The sequence below is a fragment of the Bufo bufo genome, chromosome 1 (genome assembly GCF_905171765.1).
Source record: "Bufo bufo chromosome 1, aBufBuf1.1, whole genome shotgun sequence".
Taxonomy (NCBI): domain Eukaryota; kingdom Metazoa; phylum Chordata; class Amphibia; order Anura; family Bufonidae; genus Bufo; species Bufo bufo.
This window is the reverse complement of record NC_053389.1, coordinates 138,432,006-138,456,026: the sequence shown is the minus strand read 5'-3', so window position 1 is coordinate 138,456,026 and position 24,021 is coordinate 138,432,006. Positions and strand designations below refer to the sequence as shown.

Genomic DNA, 24,021 nt, shown 5'->3' with positions numbered 1-24,021 from the left:
ATCTAACCCCCAGTGACCAGACCACTTCTCTGGAGGGCCAGCCGAGGGCTACATACTCCAGACCTGTCAATCCAAAATGCCTCATATACTTTCAAATTTAGAGAGACAGTTGCGTTTTAGGTAAATGCCGTTGTTCAGTTTTTATTGCACGTGTGCAATGTGTTTTGCACGCGCGTGCTAAAAAACTGAATCTGGTACCCAGACCCGAACTTCTTTACAGAAGTTCAGGTTTGGGTTCAAGGTTGTGTAGATTGCTAATATTTTCCCTTATAACCATGTTATAAAGGGAAAATAATACATTCTGAATACAGAATGCATAGTACAATAGGGCTGGAGGGGTTAAAAAAAAATAAATAAAAAATATTTAACTCACCTTAATAATTTAACTCACCTTTAATGACGTTACTACGCTCATCACATGGTCAGTCACATGATCCATCACCATGGTGATGGGATCATGTGACGGACCATGTGATGAACGTAGTGATGTCATCAAAAGGTCCTATTCCTCACAGAACAAGACAGAAGAGATGCCGGCTGCGCGAACAAGTGGATTAAGGAGAGTTAAATTTATTTTTATTTAACCCCCACCTGTATTCAGAATGCTATTATTTTCCCTTATAACCATGTTATAAGGGAAAATAATAATGATCGGGTCCCCATCCCGATCGTCTCCAAGCAACTGTGCGTGAAAATCGCACCGCATCCGCACTTGCTTGCGGATGCTTGCGATTTTCACGCAACCCCATTTATTTCTATGGGGCCTGCGTTACATGAAAAACGCACAAAGGGGAGCATGCTGCGATTTTCACGCAACGCACAAGTGATGCATGAAAATCACTGCTCATGTGCACAGCCCCATAGAAATGAATGGGGCCGGATTCAGTGCGGGTGCAATGCGTTCACCATACGCATTGCACCCGCGCGGAAACCTCGTCCGTGTGAAAGGGGCCTTATACTTCAGGGCTGTGCTCATTATTCTGCTGGTGAAGTCACTGTGTACATACATTACTTATCCTGTACTGATCCTGAGTTACAGCTTGTAATACACTCCAGAGCTGCACTCATTATTCTACTGGTGCATTTACAGTCTTTACACTTTATATTTCTGAATCCTATAATGCAGAGGAAGGGGGCGGGGGTATGTTTCCTACATCAGTTGCCTGTTTTAAAAGGGGAAAATTCCCAGAATGCAAATTATCAGAGTGAGCTCTGTGCACAAACTGAACAAGGGAAAGCTGGGATTTTTCAGCTCTGAAGCCTGCAGAATTATGAATTTAGCTCTGAAGTTTAACACACAATCAGTACAAAGTAAGTAACGCATCTACAAATTCAAATACAAAGTACAATGGAACTGTGGTGAGTGAATGTAATCATGCGGATCACCATTTAAGAATTTTTTTAGGATTTAAGAAAACACAAGCTTAGACAAACATAATCCTCAAAGTTCATTTTTATCAATATAGAAATTTACAAATAAAAAGGAAAACGAAACGTCTGAAACCACTTACTCCGTTCTAGAACTAATGACTGTGATATTTATAGACAGGACACGTGCACAAGGAAACGACCTCCATGTCTTAAGAAAAATGTTCACAGAAATTTAGGATGGATTTTCCAAAATAAGACCGTGCACGTCCACCAGGAAATGCTAGCAGCCTACCACTGTGTTGGTCAGAATGGCAGGCTGCGGAGTGGACAGTGAAAGTCTTGGCACAGGGTCAGTCATGAAACAGGAAATCGGTCAGCTTCTTCCCCGGGCTGTAAGGACTCGTGAAGAAACGTGAAGCTTCCTCTTTTTATACTGCATTAAACGGACTTAAATAAAACTTTTTATATATAAAATAAAAACTTTATTTACAAAGAAGAAAAAAAAAAAAAAGTCAAGTCTCTGAGTTTGATGTGTTTTCTCTTGGGTCGCAGAGACTGTTCAGGCACAGAGTTTGTTGTGTCACTGATTGTTCTGTAGCTTTGGTGGGCTCTTCCTCTCTCCCATGGTCTTCTTCCTTCTCTTCAAGATTATTATTTGCTGTGGTACCCTTCACACATGTGACACATCCCTGTGGGCATCGAAAGACATGGATGTGAGATTCCAGAACATACATACATTGCAACATGGAGTATTCTATCCTGTTAAAAGCACTAGATGACTGGCCTCCCATCTGGAGCAAAACTACAATTCCCAACATGCTGAAGAGCCACATGCTATGGACTGCTAGTCTAGAGAGTTCACTACATCTTAAAAGGTACTATTCATGTAAAATAGACCTCCTGTGTTATGCTCGGTAGAACAGCATTATGCACCCGCATTTGTATGAAGTCGGCTGCTGCGGTGAGCCTGCTCCATATGTGGTGGGTGCTGGCTGTATTATACAGCCAGCGCTCTGCCACAATGATGGGGAACGGCGATCCCACTGAACCCCATCATTTAACCCTTCAGATGCCACGATCACCGATGATCGAGGAGGCATCTGTGGAGTTAGGCAGAGGGATGTAGCTCAATGAAATCTTGTGGCTCTGATCAGTTACCATGGCAGCCTGGAAGCTGCTGAAGCCTTCCAGGCCTGCCACTGTAAGCTGCCTGCTGAACTATGCACAAGGCATAGCTCAGCAGGGACAATGCAAGAATCCTATTCACCCAAAGGCCCCTTTCAGACGAGCAAATCCCACACATCAGACTCGCAGCGTGAGTATGCAGCAGCACCACCCGGCCTATTCTTCCAGCACCGACAGGGTCACATAGCATGATATTGATTTATGATGCTATGTAAACCCTTAGAGGTCTGGAATGTATTTGATAACACTGCCAATGTTATGTCAGTGTTATACAATACATTCCAGAACTGTAAGGGTTACATAGCATCATAAAATCAATATAATGCGACCCTGTCAGTGCTGGAAAAGCAGGCTGGGTGCTGTTGCATACTCACGCTGCGAGTCCGATGTGTGGGATTCGCCCGTCTAAAAGGGGCCTAATAGATCTCTGTTAAGGTGAATAGGACGAGGGATCAAAAGATCCTAGGTTCTAGCCCCCTAAAGGGGCTAGTAGTTATTAAATAAAAAGTAAAATAATAAATAAAACCCCATCAAAATATTGAAAGCTTAAATCATTCCCCTTTCCTAATTTTACATATAAAAATATAAACAAAAAAAAATATATAAACATATTAGGTATCGTTGCTTCCGAAAATGTCTGAACTATTAAAATAAAAATTTCATGTGCGGTGAACACCGTAATGAAAAAAATAAACACACATGATTTGCCATTTTTTAGTCATCATGTCCCCTAATTGAATAACAATGATCAAAAAGTCATACATACCACAAAATGGTACCAATAAAAACTAGTTTGCTATGCAAAAAAACAACAGCTCTGTAGACCGAAATATAAAAAGTTATGGCTGCCAGAATATGGCAATGCAAAGAAAATTTAGATTTTTTGCAAAGGTTTTTATATTTTTTTTAAAAGTATTTAAACAAAATAAAAAACTATACAAGTTTGGCATCACCGCAATTGTTACGAGCCGCAGAATAAGGAAGTCATGTAATTTTTAGCTCACAGTGAATGGCGTGATGTCAAAACCCGAAAAACCTTGGCGGAATTTTTTATTCTTTCAATTTTACCCCACAAAGAATTTTTTTCCTGTTTTCCAATACAGTACAAGACATGGTATATTAAAATGGTGGCATTAAAAAATGTATCTTGTCCCACTTAAAATAAGCCCTCATATGGCTATGTGAACGGAAAAATAAAAAAGCAAAAACGTAAAAATGAAAAATCGGACCGTCCTTAAAGAGTTAAAGACCATCACCTTCTGAACGCTGTTAAAAACTCTAATGTTGGGAGAGCTGGCTGACAACCAATATGGTCAATTTTATAGGGGTTGTCATTCACTTTCTCAGCAACCTGAACAGCAATTTTTCATACTTGTTACACACACCACTCCATATCACTGCATTCCTCTTCCAGACAAGAAAAGCTGGACAAGATGAATGACCATTCAGTCTGTACTGTGCAGGATGATGTGCACATTGCCCTGTGAGGTGAGGACGCTGGTCCATTTCACATTTTTGATATGAATCCCTATTAACAAATCAGTTTGTACTGTTCTCCTAGAAGATGAAAAATTTAAGGACAGAATCAGAAATCCAACCCGTACTTGAGTGTCTATCTCCTGTGGGATTGTGCGGCTTCGAATCCACGAGTGCACCTCTGCCAGCTCCTCCTTTTGCTCTTCCGTGAACCATGGCTGCTTGTTCCGCATAGCAGTCAGTTTCTCCAGATCCTCTTTTAACAAGGTCTCCTTATCCCTGCAAAATAGAAGCACGAGAGCCCATAAATAATATATACTACCAAGGACAGATTTTTGCACCAGGAAGGAATTTCGGCGGAGATGCTCCTTAATGGACATAATGACAATAAAAGTGTCATTACTGTGTTTAAGAGGGGCACTTTAAGAAGACTTCAAGTAAATCTGTTAGAAAACCAAATTTGTTTGAAAATCAGTTGCCTAATCTATTATCGATACAAAATCCATTCTTAAATGTATTTAAATTTATTGATGCGCAAACCCTTTCAAATAAGCCCCAATACTAATGCGATACCTTTAATGGGTAATGGGGGTGATACGTTAAAAATTATCAACTGGAAAGGGGTGAAACGTTCTAATATATAACACCGCCCCCCCCCCCCCCCCCCCCCAAATCCCACATACCATGGGAGTTATGGATGCACAAAGTCATTTATGTATCCTCTCCCATATTGCTGTTTTAGGGAAGAGGCTCTTCTACAACCAATCCCGTAACTTTTTGCAAGAGACATTTTCATCTCTAGTTCAAGCACTAACCCCCGGTAAACCCATGATCACTGCTGCGGCCCGTCAAGAATGCTGCCATTTTATTAAAATGTCCCTTTAATGTGACATACAGCAAGGGTTTTGATTGATGGGGTTCCAAGTGTTGCGACCCCCATAAATGGCTAAAATGAGAAGAATCGTTCACACAGAACAATGTCTCTCCTCACTGCTGAAGACAAGCTGAATAGAAAGATTATAAGCATGTAGCAATTGATGGGGGTCTCAGTACTCAGATATGTTACTATAATATATCTCAAGTTTGTTCAAAGTACAGGGATGCTTAAGATGATAAAGAGAACCAAAACTACTTGACGCCATGCGCATTTCTTACCTCTCGGGTACCTGATATGTCATCATAATAGGGGTAGGTGTACGTTCTATCATAGTCCATATAGAATCTCCTGCAGCTTTGGGAAAAGAATCTGGTTCAACAACCTCCTGACGTTTGTGCCCCTTCTTGGAGGTATCGGAGGACTTGCTAGCAAAATACTTGCTGCTGTTACTACTCCCTTTGAGACGTTAATAAAGAAAAAAACAAAGTATAAAACATGGGGTACAATGACGGGGAAGACCACTTCCTCTCATGCATACAGGTACACAGCTCACCATTATCCAGGTCTACAACGTCAGATGATAAACAATTTTCAGAGTGCAAACAATTTGCAGTCTAATTAGTACAGATGACAGCCCCATTGTGTCCACTCTGATCATCTGAAAGCAAAAGTGGGTTTTGAAATGGGGACTGCAGATCCTATGCAGAGTCGATAAATGATGGAGGAGATGCAGATGCACGGTGGCAAACGATTGGACACGCCTTTTCATTCCATAGTTTTTCTTGGATTACATTTTTTTAAATGTCTACATTGCAGATTCACAGGACATGAAAACTATGAAAAGAGTTCAACCAAAACAGGTTTTATATTTAGGAATCTTCAGTCACCTCCTTTTGCTTTGATGACAACTTTGCACACTCTTGGTATTCTCTCAAATAGCTTCATGAGGTAGTCGCCTGAAATGGTTTTCAATTAACAGGTAATGAACTGAAGTTTGAGACATTTCTTCATAAGGTGTTTGAGACCATCAGTTATGTTGAGCAGAGGTAGAATTGGTGCACGGTTCAATATAGTATACAGACCTATTCTAATCCACATTAAAGGGGTTATCCAATCCTAAAAAATGCCCCCCCCCCCCCCATATGCCAGGCCCCCCACGCTGAATATACCTATGCTCCCTGCACCGCAGCTTCTCCCCGTGCACGGATGACAACACCTGGTGTTGGGGGGAGCAGCCAATGGCAGGCGGGGACAAGCCTCTAGTGTCACCCGCGATGCTAGGGAGGCTCGTCCCCACCTGCCATTGGCTGCTCCCCCCAACACTAGGTGTTGTCACCCATGCACGGGGAGGAGAAGCAGCAGCGGCAGTGCGGGGACCAGGAGCATCGCAGGGAGCGGGGACCCGGGTAAGTATATTCAGCGTGGAGGGCCTTGCATGGAGGGCTTTTTTTAGGAATGGATAACCCCTTTAAGGCAAGAACCACTCAACTAAGTAAAGGAAAACAACAGTCCACCGATACTTTAAGAGAAGGCCAAGAGTGTGCAAAGCTGTCATCAAAGCAAACTTTGAAGAATCTACAATATGAAACATTTCTGTTTATTACTTAATTCCATATTTGTTCCTTCAACATTTTCATGTCTTTAATAAGAAGTTACAATGTACAATAAAAAACATGTAATGAAAAATGTGTGTCCAAACTTTTGAACAGTACTGCATCTCTTTGTTATCTCGGTGCAGTCTCAGTGTCCACCGTCCCCATTTCAAGCTCTGTTTGTAGTCTGAGCCCCGGGTCTGCGCTCTCTACAATGGACAGGCACAATTAAAGGGGCTCTACGCTAAAAGCTCCTCTCACCATAAGGTCATGTGTGTGATGATGGGCTAATATTTAAAGATTAGTGAATATACAGGTTATTAATTGGGGTCAAATCAAAGTTGCCCTTGGGTGTCTTCCTGGCATTACAGCACATTCAGAGGGTGCCAGGTAACCAAATAGTGCAGGACACAAATTTTGCTAAATCTAACATGACAAGAGTGTGCAGATAAATATTAAGAGAACAAAATTTGTCCTTTTAACCACATACATTACCTTATGGGGAATGTTTTAGTGGAGAGTCGGTTTAATATGTCCTGTTCAGAATAATTAGGAGGGAAGCTCCACTTCTGATACAGATGAGTAACACTGCAAACCACTTTGCTTTTCATATACTGAATTACACCAATTTTTTTGTACTCCAATCCCATCAAGAGCTGCATTCAGAGTTTTGCTGGTTGCCGCTTAGAAGTAGTTACATGACATTAACAGAGAATAGGGGAAGGGTCCATTTCATTTTTTGCTATGGGGCCCCTTGTCCTACATGTAGCTCTGTCCTCCTGGTGCCACTACTTTTCCTGGCCTCCATAGCAGAGAATGGCTATATAATCTTTTAAGTGTTTATCACCTCCTTATGTGACAGTTTGGGCGCAAATAAACTTATGTGGCTGAATGGCATTATGTGGCTGAATGGCCTAATGTGGCTGAATGGCCTAATGTGGCTGAATGGCCTAATGTGGCTGAATGGCCTTCCTCAATGCGCCATCTTAAAAACAAGCCAAAGTCTGATAATGCATTGCATTCTGCAGTACAGCTTTTACTCAATCATACTATGTTACAGTACCCCGGAAAACCATTCATCCAAAAATGCAGTACAGCACAGCATCCAAGAGAGGCACAATGTCAGGCTATACAACAGATTTCTGAATGCAGCTCTGAGGCTGGAGCATGTAGTTTGATGCAAGTCAAGGTTAGCTCAAGTTCCTTTGCAGAGTATCTCAACATTATGCAGATTGTACGTGCAAACTGATGCTCAAAAGGGAGCCTGCTCTTTTAGTAACGTGATTAGAGCAGTAAAATAAATTCTAACATTACATTTTTATTTTTAGGTGGTCACCAGGCAAATGAGATGCACAGTAGTTAATTATATAAACTTATGAAGCGACTCTTAACAATGTAACTGCTGGCTACATCATATAGAGTGACCTCCACAATACCTAAACCCGCTAAGTACGCTCCCTAAAATTGTCTGGATGTTATAAGTGAATACAAACCAAACAAAAGACACATAAATGCCAGGGTCACTCTGGGCAAGAGAAAGTGGAGGAAAGCCCACATAAGTTACCTGGAAAACACATTAGAGACATTATCTTCATTAAAATACCCAAACAATCACCCCACAGAGACTAAATACAATTTATCCTACATCCTCCCCCAACTGCTGGAGAGGATGCGGTTCTAGAGGTTCTCTACTTCATATCCTATGGGCATGTCCCGTAATTACCCCTTACTGGCACAGTGTTTTTGACCTGATCTCTGGGATACTAGCTCGGGCTGTGGATCCTTGCCCTAAGTTGGCTCTCTTGTTCTTGGGTATACATTCCATCCCCTTAAATTGTAGAAACCTGGTAGGTCACGTCCTACTTAGCGCTAAATTGATCGTTACACGTTATTGGAAGCAATCCATCTCACCGACTATAACAGAGGTTATACAGGAGATTAACAAGTCATGTAGATACGAGAGTTTACTGCCTCCCACGATTATCTCCCTTAAATCCAGGATACTCACTTGGGATCCATGGCTCCATAACTCCAACTATACCCCCTGAATAACCAAGACGTTCCTGCACTAAGAGTGAAGACAGTAGGATACGCCTAGTGGACATAGGTCTCTCTGACTCGGATAGACTGAGTTAGGGTTCATCCCAAACCCCTTCTCTCCTCCCCTTTCTTTCCTCCCCCCCATTTTCCCTCATTGTTACGGTCTATTTGTTACAGACCTCACCAGATATGCAATTTCTACTTGTATACTATTGTCTTAAGAGCAAGCCTACTGCGTAGGCACCTAATGTTATACTTTGAAATATTGCGAAGTATGGCTCATTTTGCCAATTTACAAAAATGCCAATAAAAATGATTCCTTCTAAAATACCCAAACTATGGTTAAAGAAAAAAAGAAAAATTAAATAATAATAAAATTTAAAAAAAAAAATGAAAAAAAAAACCTCTGAGAAGAAACAGCTTAAATAGCTATAGGATTTGATTAGAGATTTCCATAATTAGTTATTGTTATTGACAGACACAGGAGTAAGAGCCTTGACATAAAGCAGTCCCAGGTTACTTACCCGTGGCTCATGGCTATATCGTAACTAAGGTTGATCTGTCCAGCCCTGCACCACCTAGAATGTATGTGCTTTATTCAGTTATGCACTGATACCAAGGAGCCTGGTATACAGTTCAAAGCAGAAAAAGACATATTGTGCTGTCAGGTCCATTGTTTGAGCATTGTCAGACTAGGATAATGGGTACTTACAACAACAACAACAACAACAACAACAACACATTACTTATACAGGTGACCAGCAAACTTCTAGTCATTTCATACCTAAGCCACTTCCTGAGGTCCCATTTGAGGTAGAACCATTGGACCCAGACCCTAATGAGCTGGAGTTAGCAGATCCGCTTCCTGAAGCGGCCGATCCAGTGCCAGACTGGGAGTCCTCCTGTAGTAAGAGGTCAAAGAGTTCACTAGATGCTGAATGGCTGTCATTGTTCCCACTGTCCTCGGCTGGGTCCGCCTGTAAGAATAAATACTATGAGTATAATGGCTTTACATGAATTGTACAATATACTATAATACTGCCCCCTCTGTGAAAGTATATAATACTGCTACCTACGTACAAGAATATAACTACTGTAATACTATGTCCTATGTACAAGAATATAACTACTATAATACTACCTCTATATACAATAATACAACCACTATAATACTCCCTGGTATAACACCAGTATTAGTGGTCTAGTAGCACCTCTCTACAGTACTACACGTTCTGTACTGCCCAGTCTGTGGCAGGATGAGATGCTCCTTTAAATGTCAGGTGAAGGTGGCTGCATGTAATTTTTCTAGTACACTATAAAGGACTCTGATGAAGCTCCTGTCCTCATCATGAAAAGTGCTTTACAGCTTCCAGCATCTATTCCTAACTGTTTTATGTAAAGAATATCCGTCTTAGTTATCTGCTTATTATTCTCAAATCCTACCTCTGTACAATAATATTCATATTATAGTAATACCCTCTATGTACAAGAATATAAGTGCTATAATACTGCCCCTATGTAGAAGAATATATGGTAACTACAATAATACTGCCCCCCACCCTGTACAAGCATATAACTACTATAATACCGCCCTCTATGTAGAAGAATATAACTGCTATAATTCTGCCCCTATGTACAAGAATATAATTACTATAATACTGCTTCTATGTACAAGAATATAACTACTATAATACTGCCCCCCACCCTGTACAAGCATATAACTACTATAATACCGCCCTCTATGTAGAAGAATATAACTGCTATAATACTGCCTTATATGTACCAGAATATAACTACTATAATACTGCTCCTATGTACAAGAATATAACTACTATAATACTGCTCCTATGTACAAGAATATAACTACTATAATACTGCCCCCTAATTACACAAATATAACTACTATAATACTGCTCCTATGTACAAGAATATAATTACTATATTACTGTTCCCTATGTACAAGAATATTACCACATAGCTACAGGGTTGAACTTGGTATGAGTTGGAATATATACATACTCTATCTAAATGGAATTACAGTCTTGTTGGGTTATGCCAAGAATTAGGCAATAGGTTCTCACACTAAGAACAGAACTCACACATTTAATGTCTGCTTGGTTTTCTGTGTTAGTTCCTTCAGGAGGCTCTGCTGGTTTTGGTAACTCCTCTTGAAGAAGGACCAGCTGTAATGGGGAACTACTTCTAGAGTTACTAAAAAGATGTGGATCATCACTCAGAATTTCCTGCTGCTCCTCAGCGGACATGGGAGAAGATGCTCGAGATGTTGGGTCCAAAAAGTCTGTGGGAATTTGTGATGGCACAGTCTGGGGAACAACTTGGGGAGCAACTTGCATTCCAGTGTATGGATAAGAAGGCGGACAAGGGTATTGAGTGGGAAAGAAAGGCTGAGGTATCTGTTGGTTGATAGGTGGGTACATATTATAATTGGGGAGGAACACAGCCATGAATGTGCCCATGTATGGGGATGGGAATGCTGGGAACGGTTGCATGTTGTAAGAGATGTTGGATTGTGGTATAGACTCAGGAACTACTGTTGAATTCGTACAGTCTCCTGCTACCGTCGAGCCCATGTGTGGGAGCTGAAACCCTGGCATGGGATATGCTGGTTGAATTGGGATCATCATTGGAGGTGGGAAGGCCATGTTTGAAGGGCTTGGGTGCGAAACTTCAGATGATGGCCAAGATGGCGGTAAAGGTCCTGGCCTCCTTGGTCGTGGAGGTAGATTGGGGTGGGATCCACTTTCCGATGATTCCATAGGTTTCTGCCTCTTGTGCTTGCCCTGTTTTTTACCTTTTTTGCAAGCAGCCGGAGTAGTTTGCTGAGATGAATATTCTCCTAAGAAAACAAAACCAGTAAAATGATACATGTAATTACTATAATTGGGGTCTTTCTATTTCTTAAAGGGGTTTCCAGGATATCCTGCAGATAGGACATCAAAATCCTTTTGGTGGAGTTCTGACACCCTGCTGATCATCTGCTTTGATGTAGCTCTGGCATTTAAAGAGCTATGTATTGTGTAGTATACAGAGCTGGTAGCTTCAGCGCTGCTCCTACTGAAGTGAATGGAGGCAGCACTGCACAATGGATGGAGCTGTGAACTTACAGCACTGACCTCCGCCACCAGAGCTACAAGGAAACAACTGATTGGCGGGCTGAGGGGTGTCGGACTCCTGCCAGTCTAATATTGATGGCCTATCTTGAGGATAGACCCTCAATATAAAAATCCAGGACAACCCTTTTAAGTTGCCTCTATTCTGGGAACATAACGCTTTAGCAATGGCACCATACTGAAACATCTTTTAGCGTGAAAGGAAGAGATCTACATTTGGTAAATGGTCAAAGAGACAACTGTGCTTGGCACCACGAGGATGGAAGACAACAGACAAAAAGCCATAACAACTACCTTGTACACCATGCTCATGGGAACAGACTTTACTTTGACTGTCCTGCTGTAGATAGCTACTGTACGGGGACTGCAGGATCCTTTGCCGGAATCTGTCCACATAGTTCTGCTCCTCCTTCTGTGTATGGGCAGATAGGACCTCCTTGGTTAATCCAACCTGCTTAAACTCCTCTGGAGCTACACTGGAACCTGCAGCCTGAGAAGATCTCATGTCTATCTGTTCACTACCACCTGTAGCATCTTCTATGGCTGTTACCTCTGAAGACAAAGGGAAGTAACACAAGGTTATTTGTCTAAATAATGCACTGGAGGCTAGCAGCATTTCCAAATATTACACATCCCAATCACAGGCTATACCTAGGCAGACAAAACAAACAGAAATGGGAGCAAGCGGAAAAAAACAAAAAAACTAATAATTTAAAAAAGGAAAAAGGAAGAATATTTAATACTGGATGACATAAAAGGATGAGCTTCTCGCTCTCTCAATCAATTAGTGTCTGAACCAACTTTTTTTTTAAAAACTTCAGCGAACCTGAAGGTTCGCTCATTGCTATTCTAGTATAAAATTTCCAGACCCTACACTATTATATGGAAATGGGAGAAATTTGGCTGAACATGCTTCTTTCCTTCACAAACACAGGAAAGGAAAAAAAAATATTAAAAAACAAACAAGGGTGATCAGCACCCTGAACTGTATATGGCATTACAATATGAGATTCAGCTGCAGAGGCAGGACCAGGGACAGGGCAACTTCACATACAAGAAAAAAAATATTCAGTTTCTACCAACATTACTGCAGTGACATTGTAATTGGTAGAGACGAACCCATTCTGGGTATTGGCATATCCATCCCCTTTCCCAAAAAAAAGCTCTCTTTGTTAAGCAAGGGAAAAAAGTTTTGATAACGGCAACCATTTGGATGCCCACCTGATGATGGTGCAAAAAATGATGTACAGTATAAACCTGGCATCAGGCTGTCCATCAGCTATCCAATCTTCTAATACCTACAGGGCTGCCAGACCTTCCCCTAAAGACTGAGTTTAAGATGTTTTTTAAAAAAAAAATCCAAAAACCCCCCACAAATTTGTGTTTTTGGTTGCCCATGCCAAACTGCTGCTGGCGATAAGTGGCGTATGCTATATCCAGTTTCTGCTTATCTCCATCTGGATATCATTTGCTTGACTACAGCCAGCTTTGCATGAGCTGAAATTCAGTAGGGTTTTATCCAGAGGCTTCACTTACATTTCATTATGATTCTTATGGAGCAAGTGAGTGTGGCTTGTTCCCTGAGCACAACCTAAGCGTCAACTGCAATAAGCATATCTCAGACAATATAAGTTGCAGAAAACAAAATGCATTTTTAAAATTCTCCCCAATACGCATCCCCTCATAGGTACCTGACTCGGGCTGAGGAACATGTACAATGGTACTGCTGTAGCTACACTGGCTGGTGACTGAAACCACACTCATTGCCTTGATGGACAGGGTAAGGTCGGTCAGTGGAGCTCCCACCACAGCGGCTGTTGTCTGAGCATCGGCAGTGACCATCGATTCCGCTGACAATTGACTCGTGGAAATTGGCGCTGGAACATCTTGCAACGATACAAGAGAAAGTCGAGGATACTTGAGGTTTTTACGTTTAAATATCCAGTTTTCTTTCCAGATTAGGCCTCCTGCACGCGACCATATCCATTTTGCAGTCCACAGATCGCGGATCCGCAAAATACGTTTGGGTCTATGTGCGTCCCGCAATTTTCATGGGACCCACTGTAAAAAAAGACTACTCTTTTCCACAAAACAGACAAGAATAGGGCAGGTTCTATAACTTGAGGGCTGGCTGCATGGATGCAGGCAGCACACAAATAACGTTCGTGTACTACGTTTTTTTTTTTCCCGCTGACCCATAGAAATCAATGGGTCAGTGTGCGATCCGCAAAAAAATACTGATCGGGCACAGACCAAAAATATGGTTGTGTGCATGAGGCCTTAGTGGAAGCTCAATATGGGATCCCTGACCGGTGCAATAACATTCCCATAATCAGCAATGCTTACAATCACCAAAGTGACGAGATATCAGATATGCTAGACGACTGGAAGCTGTCCCGGTGCATCAGCAGTTTAGCAGAGGAAAGTGTCGGTACACAGTGTTAAAAATCTGCTGCTTGTTTCTACAACTAAGAGGGTGATCTGTTCGAGTTTTACTTGACTCCTACTGATGCCAAAAATGCATATAGATTGCCCCCTAGTGGTGAGAACAGACAGCAGAGATTTTTTATAAGTTTGTGTGCAGAGGTACAAAAGAAACAGCCTTGTTGATAAGGGCTCCATGGAGGCACCTGCAACCCATGCTATTACCATAACTAGTGGGGGACTGCAATATATATTTTTTAAACCTTTCAATTATTTGCAAAAAAATAAATAAAAAAATAAAACCTTGTTACTTGTTAACCTTTTTAAAGGTCACTTACAACTTTCTTTACCAGCTGTACCTGGCTGTGGAGCACTAGACTAGCCTAATGTTTCTTACAAAAATTTAAGAGCACAGCCTGAAGACAGGTCAGCAGCTGCCTTCTATAAAAAGTCCGCTGCACAGAGTAAGCAAGGTGGGAAATGGTGGTAGCACAGGCTTTCCCAAGATTCTCCATCAGGATTCTGGATAGAAACCACTAGGTGATTATTTTGAGGATAGGCCATCTATACTTGGAGCCCAGAAAGCCCATTTAAAACACGGATAACTTCGTTGCCTCTGCTGGGTGGCAAGTAAAAAAATAAATAAAAAAAACAATTTATCATATGTGCAAAAGGTTATCACTATGATATCCTGGTAGTATAAATCAGGTACAAAACTACAATACAAATACTAAACTTTTCGGACAAACTGGAAAAATTCAGGATACCTACTACAACCCCAGGATACCTACTAAACCTAAATGCTGTTAGAGGTTGTACCATATCTATCCCCGTAGTCCACTGTCAGGGTGTAATTGTGACAGTGAGAAACAAGAGTGGACAAGACGGATGAAGACAGATTTCTGGAGCATGTAGAAAACAAAATATCACATTTGATTTGTAAAAAGTGGACCCTGTGAACCCCCCCAACCGTCACATCAAAATTGAAAAATCCCTCCCAAAAAAGTCACTTTTTCATTGGAGATTTTGCACCTCTCTATCAAATAAATACAACTGGCGCACAACTCAGGAAACTGTGCATTTTAACCCCTTAGTGAGTTAACTAATTTTAGCATTAATAACCTGTAATATTGCTCCCCATCTGTGTTCCATCGGTCATAGCTTTTTTTTTCATCTTTTCTTAAATTTAGCAGTTTTTATAAAAAACTATTAGTTAGTGGTACATTAAAGGGGTTCTGCACTTTGTTTTAACTGATGATCTATCCTCATCATCAGCATCTGATCGGCGGGGGTCCGACACCCGGGACCCCCGCCGATCAGCTGTTTGAGAAGGCAGCGGCGCTCCAGTAGCGCCGCAGCCTTCTCACTGTAAGCCGGCCCAGTGACGTCACGACTAGTATCACTGACCTGGGCGGGGCTAAGCTCTGTTCACTTGAATGGAGCTTAGCCCCGCCCATGCTAGTTGATACTAGTCGTGACGTCACTGGGCCGGCGGTAAACAGTGAGAAGGCCGCGGCGCTGCTGGAGAGCCTCTGCCTTCTCAAACAGCTGATCGGCGGGGGTCCCGGGTGTCGGATCCCCGCCGATCAGATGCTGATGATCTATCAGTTAAAACAAAGCGCAGAACCCCTTTAAATGTATTATATACATTTTAGTATTTTTTTGGGTGTGGATGATAAAAAAAATAAAAATTAAAAATAAATCCCCTACACCTCCGGTGCCTCCCTTGAACGGCACAACCTTGTGCCAGAGCCCAGTTTGCCCTGGACTGTCATACTGATTCGTTTTGTAAAACAAACTAAAAGCAATCGTTTATGGCGACAGTCAAGAAGAGAAAACATATTTTCTGATTGACGGAAACCTCTCATCTGTCAGAAATATATAATTTCTCTCCAGTGATAATCATCGTTGCTATTACTGCAGCATGTAACAGGTATCGCTAGAGAAGCAGTCCGCATATTGTTTGGTAAAGATCATATGGACAGGAGGGACAGTGTAAAATGGAAACTTTACAGATTTTTCTGTATGTGCGGTACAAATGTTTGATGCTAATTATTGACGATGTGATCTGGACACTGTTAAACATCTGGGTCATGGTGCCAATGAACTTCCTAATTAAGTGCACAGAGGTGATTAGATGAGCAGGCGCTCATCTTCTCGCCCTTTTTCTGGGGGGGGGGAACAAAAAAAGACACATATTTGACAAGGGGGATAGATAACATCCACAGAAGTCCATGTTACCCTCCCCTGGGGTAATTTACAGTTATATAGGGAGAGCGCAAGATCCATCTCTCCCCTTCTACAGCGTGTCAGCACATCCCCCACCTCCTCCAAGCTGGCTAATATCATAGCCTGATGAAGGGGGGAACCGGTCACTATGAAAGTGTGAAGTAATTTGCATGCAGCCGCATGCTATAGAGCAGGAGGACTGGAGCAGATTGATATATATAGTTTTGTTTGAAATAATTCAATATAAGTTGTATTTCATTAATTTAAATTCCTGTTGTTCCCCTTTAAAACACACAGACAACTGCTGAGATAAGCTATAGGAAGATTGATAATTCAATGTAACAGATCACTTCAAAATTTCTTTGGCATTATTAAAAATAAAATAAAAAAGACACAAAGATTAGTTAACGAATCTATCAGCCAAAAATATTATGTAAAAAATAAAGTAAAATTCAAAAATTTACACCTGCAGGCATTCCCGATGCAAACGTTTCAAGTCTGGGTGACAACTACAATGGCCACCAGTGCATAGCATAGATTTGCCCTGTAAGGGGGTTCTCTGGGCCTTTAATATTAAATGACCTATCCTCAGGACCCCCGCCAATCAGCTGTATGAAGAGAAGACACACGCCGTGCACACGTGCCGTCTCCGGTCTCTCTTCCTGCTCGCTGCTGCTATGTCTATAGTGAGCAGGAAAAGAAAAAGGGAGACGGCACACATGCATGCACTGTGCGCGCCTTCCCTTCATACAGCTGATCGTTGGGTGTGCCGGGTGTCAGGCCCCAGCCGATCTGATATTGATGACCTATCCTGAGGATAGGTCATCAATATTAAAAACCCAGACAACCCCTTTAAGATGAGGAAAGCTGGATGACACCTCTGTGAAAGCTGAAAGAGCAGCCATATCTACTGTGCATGCAGGAGTGTTTCAGAATATACCACTCATTCATGGAGTATTAATTTTATTTCATCCTTTATGCTCCCTATAACATTTCCACTTTACCACTCCATATTCTTTTCTGCGAGACAACTGTTAGGTCAAAAGTGCCCTTTCCACCCCTTTAAATGTTGGTATGGGGGGTGCTTATTCCGAAATGGGGTCACTTCTTGGGGTTTTTCCATTTCTGGGGACCTCAGGAAATGTATTTAATGTGACATGAGCTCTCCTAAAGTTCAGTTATGTAGAGATATACATGACTACATAACTAAGGGCTGGCCAAGAACAAATATATACAAGAAATAGCCAATCACAACTTCTTTTAACAAATTCACAGAACAGGATGACTAAAGAACTTTTATTTAGTTGGATGGGGGGCAATGATTCATCCTCTACAGGGAAATGTGTATCGAGCACAAATTTGTTACTAGAATAAAAATATGCTAGTAATTTGCTATACCCAGGGCGACTTCTATAAAGCTCAGTAGCATTGACAGAGATATATATGTAAAAGTGTCCATGTCAAGAACAGCATAGGCCAGCTTCCTCTGTATAGAGACTGTTCAGTTTTCCTCCACTTTGGGCTGCAGTAAGGGCTGAATGCGGCAACCTTGGCATTACTGGACAGAAAGTCTGCAATGTGTAAGAAAATATCTTCCCGCACTGTCACAGCTCTCTATCTTCTGTTCTGACAAGGTCCTGAAACATTTACATACATATATGTGTGAATGCTCCTGCCAAATTTTATAGAAGCCAAAAATGTTAGTGTTCCTAATGAAGCCTGCAGCTCATGACCCCAACACTGAGAAAACTTTTACCTTCTAAAGTCTCCAGGTCATTCTGTCCAGAGACACCCTGCTTGTCGTCTTCAGAGGAGGAGGCGGTATTGGTGGAGGATTCACACTTTCTTTTTAAAGCTGGGATGTTATAGCTCTCCAGATACCTAGAGATGAAAAAATATATGGGGGATTACAAGAGTTTATATTATATGTCTATTGATCCCCAGTTACATTCTGTATTATACCCCAGAGCTGCACTCACAATTCTACTGGTAGAGCCATTGGGCCTAATTTTATCATATAAAGTTTCTCCAATTTTCTGGGTGTGACAAAAAAAAAAACGCAAAGCACACCTTGTACTTTCGCGTAAAGCTACCCAGCCACATTATCTTCTTTTTCACCAGTTTTGTAGCATACAAGACAACTGAAATCTACGCCGGATTGAGGCACACATACTGCCGAAGGCTGCACCTAATTTAGGCGCAGCCACTGACAGCATGCAGGATTATAACTGGACCATTGCATAGATGCATTTTAGCTTGATTGTACTATACTGATCCCTAGTTACAGCTTGTCCAGACCTTCAATCACAATTTCACTGGTTTCTCCTGGACACAGTAGACGTGCTGTCACACACCCTCTTAACAGTTTAGTTGGCTGATGTTTGGCCTCCTTTAGGCGAAATTGCTTTGCATACGTAAGCAGTAGCACTATAGGAAATGTGCAAAGTGGTGCATCAATTCTCTATTTTGTGATGCCATATAGACATATTAAAAGATAGGATTGTGGGGGTGCAGGAGCCAAGACTCCCACCAATTACTAGCATGAAAGGGCTGACTGTCGGCCCCAGTCAGCCTCAGGGAGAGTCACTGCTGGGCAACAGACACAATCTGTCAATGTCTTTCCTGTGTAAAGCTTAGGGAGGTGAACAGGTGCCCCCAAAACAAGAGGTCAACCTGAGTGTCCACGTCAATGAGGACACCAGCCATCTGTTCATCATGTCTACTTTTCATCCATACACATCAGCTCCCATCATGCACTGCTCTCTGATGACAAGAAACCAGCAGAATTCAGGAGGGGGGAAACAAATACTTATCACTTAAAATCAGTACAAAAGTATATTAAAATCTAATTGGTCCCGAATGCTGGCATTTCCTTCTTGCAACTCCAGATCTTTACCTAATAATACTTTCCACGCAATTAATCTGCTGGTATGAAGGGATGTGCTGTCCCTTCCTGGAGGTGTCACACGACGATGCAGCGTGTCCATCCACCATCACATTTTCCTGACGAGGCCTCAATAAAGTATTTTGGCTTGGTTTGGCTATTCAAAAAAAAAAAAATAATATATTTATATGTGGCCATACAGTCAATTCAGAAATCATCTTCTTATGGTAGTCAACCAACACTCACATACTGGAATTTTTTTTAATTTTTTTTTACACTTTACACTTTTTTTTTCACAACTCCCCTGCTGTCAGAAACCTGGGAGATGCCACCAGATTTAATCAGAAGCCATATCAAGAGAAGAATAGTAAACCAAAGAAGACCCTAATGGAACTACCGCCTTAGAAAATATTTTTTTTAGATATTTGATGAGATGTACATATTTATATGTATTCTTCTACTTCACCACTAGGTGGAGCTATTACATTCACCAAAAATGTATTAGGGGTTAAAATCAAATACACAGCCAGGGTGGTCACAGTATGGTAGCGAAGTGGCCAAACTCCTTCCAATTGTGTCCACAAAATTGTCAAGTATCCTCACCTTTCTGACTCTCCTTCTCCTGCACTTCCCATCTCTTGGGCTGCGATTTGCTTCTTGTATCGATGTACACCTGCTGCCCAGTGTTCTTGATGCGGTTAATGTCTGAACACACCTGCTTTAGTGACAGCTGTGACAGAAAAAAAACAAAAACTAATGTAAACTAATAATGGATAAATTAATACATATGTAACAATCACCCAAAACGCTGCCTAGTTGTGCAGCTAACCCAAAGTGGACCGGGCGATTTTCAGTTTTTGCTGTTTCGTTTTTTATTCCTTGCCTTCCTGGAGCCATAACTTTTTTATTTTTTTGTTCACATAGCTGGATGAGGGGTTGTTTTTTTTTGTGGGACAAGTTGCACTTTCTAATGTCACCATTTAATATAGCATATGATGTAGTGGGAAGCTGGATTTTTTTTAAAATGGGGTGAAATTGGAAAAGAAAATACAATTGCGCAATAGTTTTATGGGCTATGCTTTTAGGGCATTCCCTGTGCAGTAAAAGTGACCTGTTCCCGTCATTCTCTGGGTCAGTGCAATTACAGAGATACCAGATTTATATACTTTTTTTTTGTGTTTTAATACTGAAAAAATACCCTAAAAACTTTGGGGTTCACCATAGGGGATGACTATGTTTGTATTTTAATATTTCAGGCATTTTGGGACGCAGCAATGTCTATCTTGTTTATTTTTATCATGGGGATAGGGGGGGCGATTCATATTTATATATTTTAAAAAAAGCAGTAAATTTTTTTTTGTGCTTGAATATGCGATCAACCATTAGAACTACTACTATAATAGCCTAGGTGGTTTCTTCAGAAACGGGGGAGCCATTCAAGCCCTGGGAGAGCAGAACTCCTGTGGAAAGCCAAACCAGATGCTGTGGTCACAACTGACAAAGGCATCTGTAGGGCTAAATGTCTGCAATTGGCTGTTAAACAGCAAAAACCTGGCTAAAGAGTTGGCTTCCGCCATACTAGTACAACGCTGATCATCAACGGGTTATGGTTCCCTCAGGCCACCAAAACAGCTCTGACTCATAAAAGGCATGGATTCCCTAAGACTTTTGAAGGTGTCCTTTGTTATTCAACGGTTCTTCAAGTTATGTGGTGGAGCCAGGGGCTGACTAGCCATAGACCCTACAGGGACATTTCCTGGTGGGCCACTGGCTGTGTACATAATCATCTATTGCTGTAAGCATTAATTAATACTAGGAGCATCAGTTACTTATTCAACTGTCCAACGGCCGCAGGTGCCCTCCTGAACTCAACTGCATCACCGTCCTCAGGACAGTGATACAGTTGAATACTATGGTATTTTGTGATGCACTGTGGTATTTAGTTCTGCTAGCATGGTATTTTGTGCTGCGCTACAGTATTGCAGGCCCCGTCTACCTCTGTTGGCTCTGCCTACTTGGGTTGGCCCACCTTTTGTCAATTTGGACCTGCACCTGCCACATGGGGCCACTTTTATTTATTTATTTTTTGTTATTGGGGCTACTTTAAGTTCCCAATCCGCCCCTCGAGATCAGACCAGGACATTTTCCTTACTGCCCCATGATCCTATACTGATAATCACGTGACCACTGTAGGTGATTTTGACCGTAAACAGTGGACAGCATGGGAACTGACTAGTCTGTGACTACACAGCAAGCGGTGATGATCTGAGAGCTTGGACACCTTTCTATCATAGCCAGCATTTATTTTTCCAGCAAGTGCTACATGAGCTTCTCTGTCAGATAAGAACAGACAGGCTATCTTTTGCTCCACAAATGCATCAATGAGCCCTAGGAGTCCATGACCCTGTGACCAGTTGTCCTGCCTTGGACCACTTTTGGCAATTACTAACCCCCACATACATGGCTGATCATGCACAGGGTCTACACGCGGTTTACATTGTGAAGAATCACTGACATAGCTGCCGTTGAGCCAGCACAAAAAAACTGAGGTGAAGACATGACTACTCTATGGCTTCGGCTACTTTCACATTAGCGTTTTTGCAAATCCGTCATGGATCTGCAAAATGCTCCCATTACAATAATACAACCTCATGCATCCGTCATGAACGGATCCGGTTGTATTATGTCTTCTATAGCCATGACGGATCAGTCATGAACACCATTGAAAGTCAATGGGGGATGGATCAGTTTTCTATTGTGACAGAGAAAACTGATCCGTCCTTATTGCCTTACATTGTGTGTCAGGACGGATCCGTCTTGCTCCGTACCACATCGCGGACAGAAAATACGCTGCTTGCGGCGTTATTCTGTCCACGATGGGAGCGCAACTAAATGGAATGGAATGCATTTCGTTTAGTTCAGTTCAGTTTTGTCCCCATTGACAATGAACGGGGACAAAATGGAAGCGTTTTCCCCCCGCTATTGAGATCCTAAGACGAATCTCAATAGCGGAAAGGGAAAACGCTAGTGTGAAAATAGCCTTCTGCGTATATAGATATTATACAACACAAAAACATCACAAAACACAACATTTATTTATAACCAGAGAAATGGAGAGCGAGACATGACTCATACCAAAAGCGTTCTATTACAGAATACAGAATAGCAGGAGAAGGAAAACATTCCTGGAAAGGCCTTGGAAATTTAAAGAGAACCTGTCCCCACAAAATGCAGTGCAATCTGCAGGCAGCATGTTATAGAGCAGGAGGAGCGGAGCACATTGATCTAGAGATTTATAGCAAAAAGATTCAGCATAACTTGTATTTAATTCATTTAAATGTCTGCTCTTTCTGACTTCACTTGTACACAGGGACTTCTTAGGAGTGTAAATACATATACAGAGATAGCTGTCAGTCACTGATAACACCTCCCCCAAGAACAATGAAATCAGAAATATTGATAGAAATGTACATTTTACTGAATCTTTTCCCACAAAGTCTATATAAATCTGCTCTGCTCCTCCTGCTCTATAACCTGCTGCCTGCAGATTGAACTGCATTTTGTGGTGACAGGTTCTCTTTAAAAGGGGCTCTTCATAAAAAAGCATCATATGGCACGCAATTAAATCAATGGGTGTAAGGCACCAAGGTCCCTCCATAAGAGGAGTCACTCTTTGTTCAGAACACTTCTCTATTACTCTGAACAGTGGAACTTATTCTATTACACCAATACTCTAAAAGAGCATATACAAAAAGAACTGTCTAAGAGAGGACCCCATAATCTACAGGCCAGGGTTAACTCCTCAACAAACGACGGTCATTAAGGCACATTATTCTATAGCCCTGTGTTTTCACAGGGCTGTACATTATGTCCCGACAGCAGAGCTCCTGCTCTAAAGGCCCAAATCGGTGGAACATCAGATTCCAGCCTTTTAACCCTTTGATCATACCTTTTTATACTGTAAGTTTCCCAAAACAGTGCTGGAAAAATGCAATTTATCCCAAAGAAAACAAAGTTTTATTCGGCTACGCTATGAAAAAAGTTATGGCTGCTATAATCCATTAATGTCCAAATAGGTCTGGGTTTAAGGCTACATTTACTTGACAGTGAAAAAACTGCTATTAAAAACGGACACCCTGTCTTTTATGGCCTTGCATACATTTTTGGTGGCCATTTAAAAGGATGAATGTCATGGGAACATATAGAGCCCCACAGTTCCCCCAATATAGATTATACAGCCCCACAGTGCCCAGTATAAAATATTAGCCACCATATTGCCCACAGTATCTATAATTCCCTCCCTGTACTATCCCCAGTGTCTATAATGCCCCCCATAGTGGCTCCAGTATATATAAAGGCTCCCCACAGTGCCCCCTGTATATAAAATGCCCACAATAGTGCCCTCCATTCTGCTGGGTTTAAAAAATAATAATAATAATTTAAAAAAATACTCCCTTTATCCACTTGAAAGCGAGAGAACATTCGCATTGCACCAGGGTCTAACACTTATCATGACTTCACATGTGACGCTGGGAGTTTCAGGTCCTGCTCTCTCCGGTGCAGAGCGACTGTTCCCTCACTTTCAAGTGGATAAGGGGAGTAACTTTTTAAACCCTTGAAAGGCACTTTTACCTGTTTTTAGCAACTCTTATAAGGGTGCACTCCTGTCTAAACGCCCGTTCATTTCAATGGGGTCCATATGGCCCTGAAAACAGTCAACAATAGCTTGCTGTTAAACCCCCCCCCCCCCCACCCAAAAAAAAAAAAAACAGCCATGTGAATAGCCTCAAAGACTTCTACTAGTTGTGAAAA

At 41.6% G+C, this 24,021-nt stretch overlaps 1 protein-coding gene across 4 annotated transcripts in view; it reads right to left on the bottom strand.

The window, feature by feature from the left end:
* Positions 1–1,435: 1,435 nt before the first annotated feature.
* The window catches only part of PER3 (period circadian regulator 3), a 58,618-nt gene continuing 36,032 nt past the window's right edge, over positions 1,436–24,021 (bottom strand). For 3 of the 4 annotated variants that reach the window (XM_040429917.1, XM_040429929.1, XM_040429924.1), the window contains 10 exons: positions 19,813–19,939; positions 19,222–19,366; positions 18,082–18,206; positions 13,364–13,558; positions 11,967–12,224; positions 10,641–11,398; positions 9,326–9,518; positions 5,188–5,365; positions 4,161–4,311; positions 1,436–2,060 (listed from right to left, as the gene is read on the bottom strand). In XM_040429917.1, coding sequence (XP_040285851.1) covers positions 1,884–2,060; positions 4,161–4,311; positions 5,188–5,365; positions 9,326–9,518; positions 10,641–11,398; positions 11,967–12,224; positions 13,364–13,558; positions 18,082–18,206; positions 19,222–19,366; positions 19,813–19,939 — 2,307 coding nt within the window. In that variant the 3' untranslated portion in view covers positions 1,436–1,883. The remainder of the gene's footprint in view (positions 2,061–4,160; positions 4,312–5,187; positions 5,366–9,325; positions 9,519–10,640; positions 11,399–11,966; positions 12,225–13,363; positions 13,559–18,081; positions 18,207–19,221; positions 19,367–19,812; positions 19,940–24,021) is intronic. The other variant, XM_040429936.1, reaches the window with a different exon arrangement.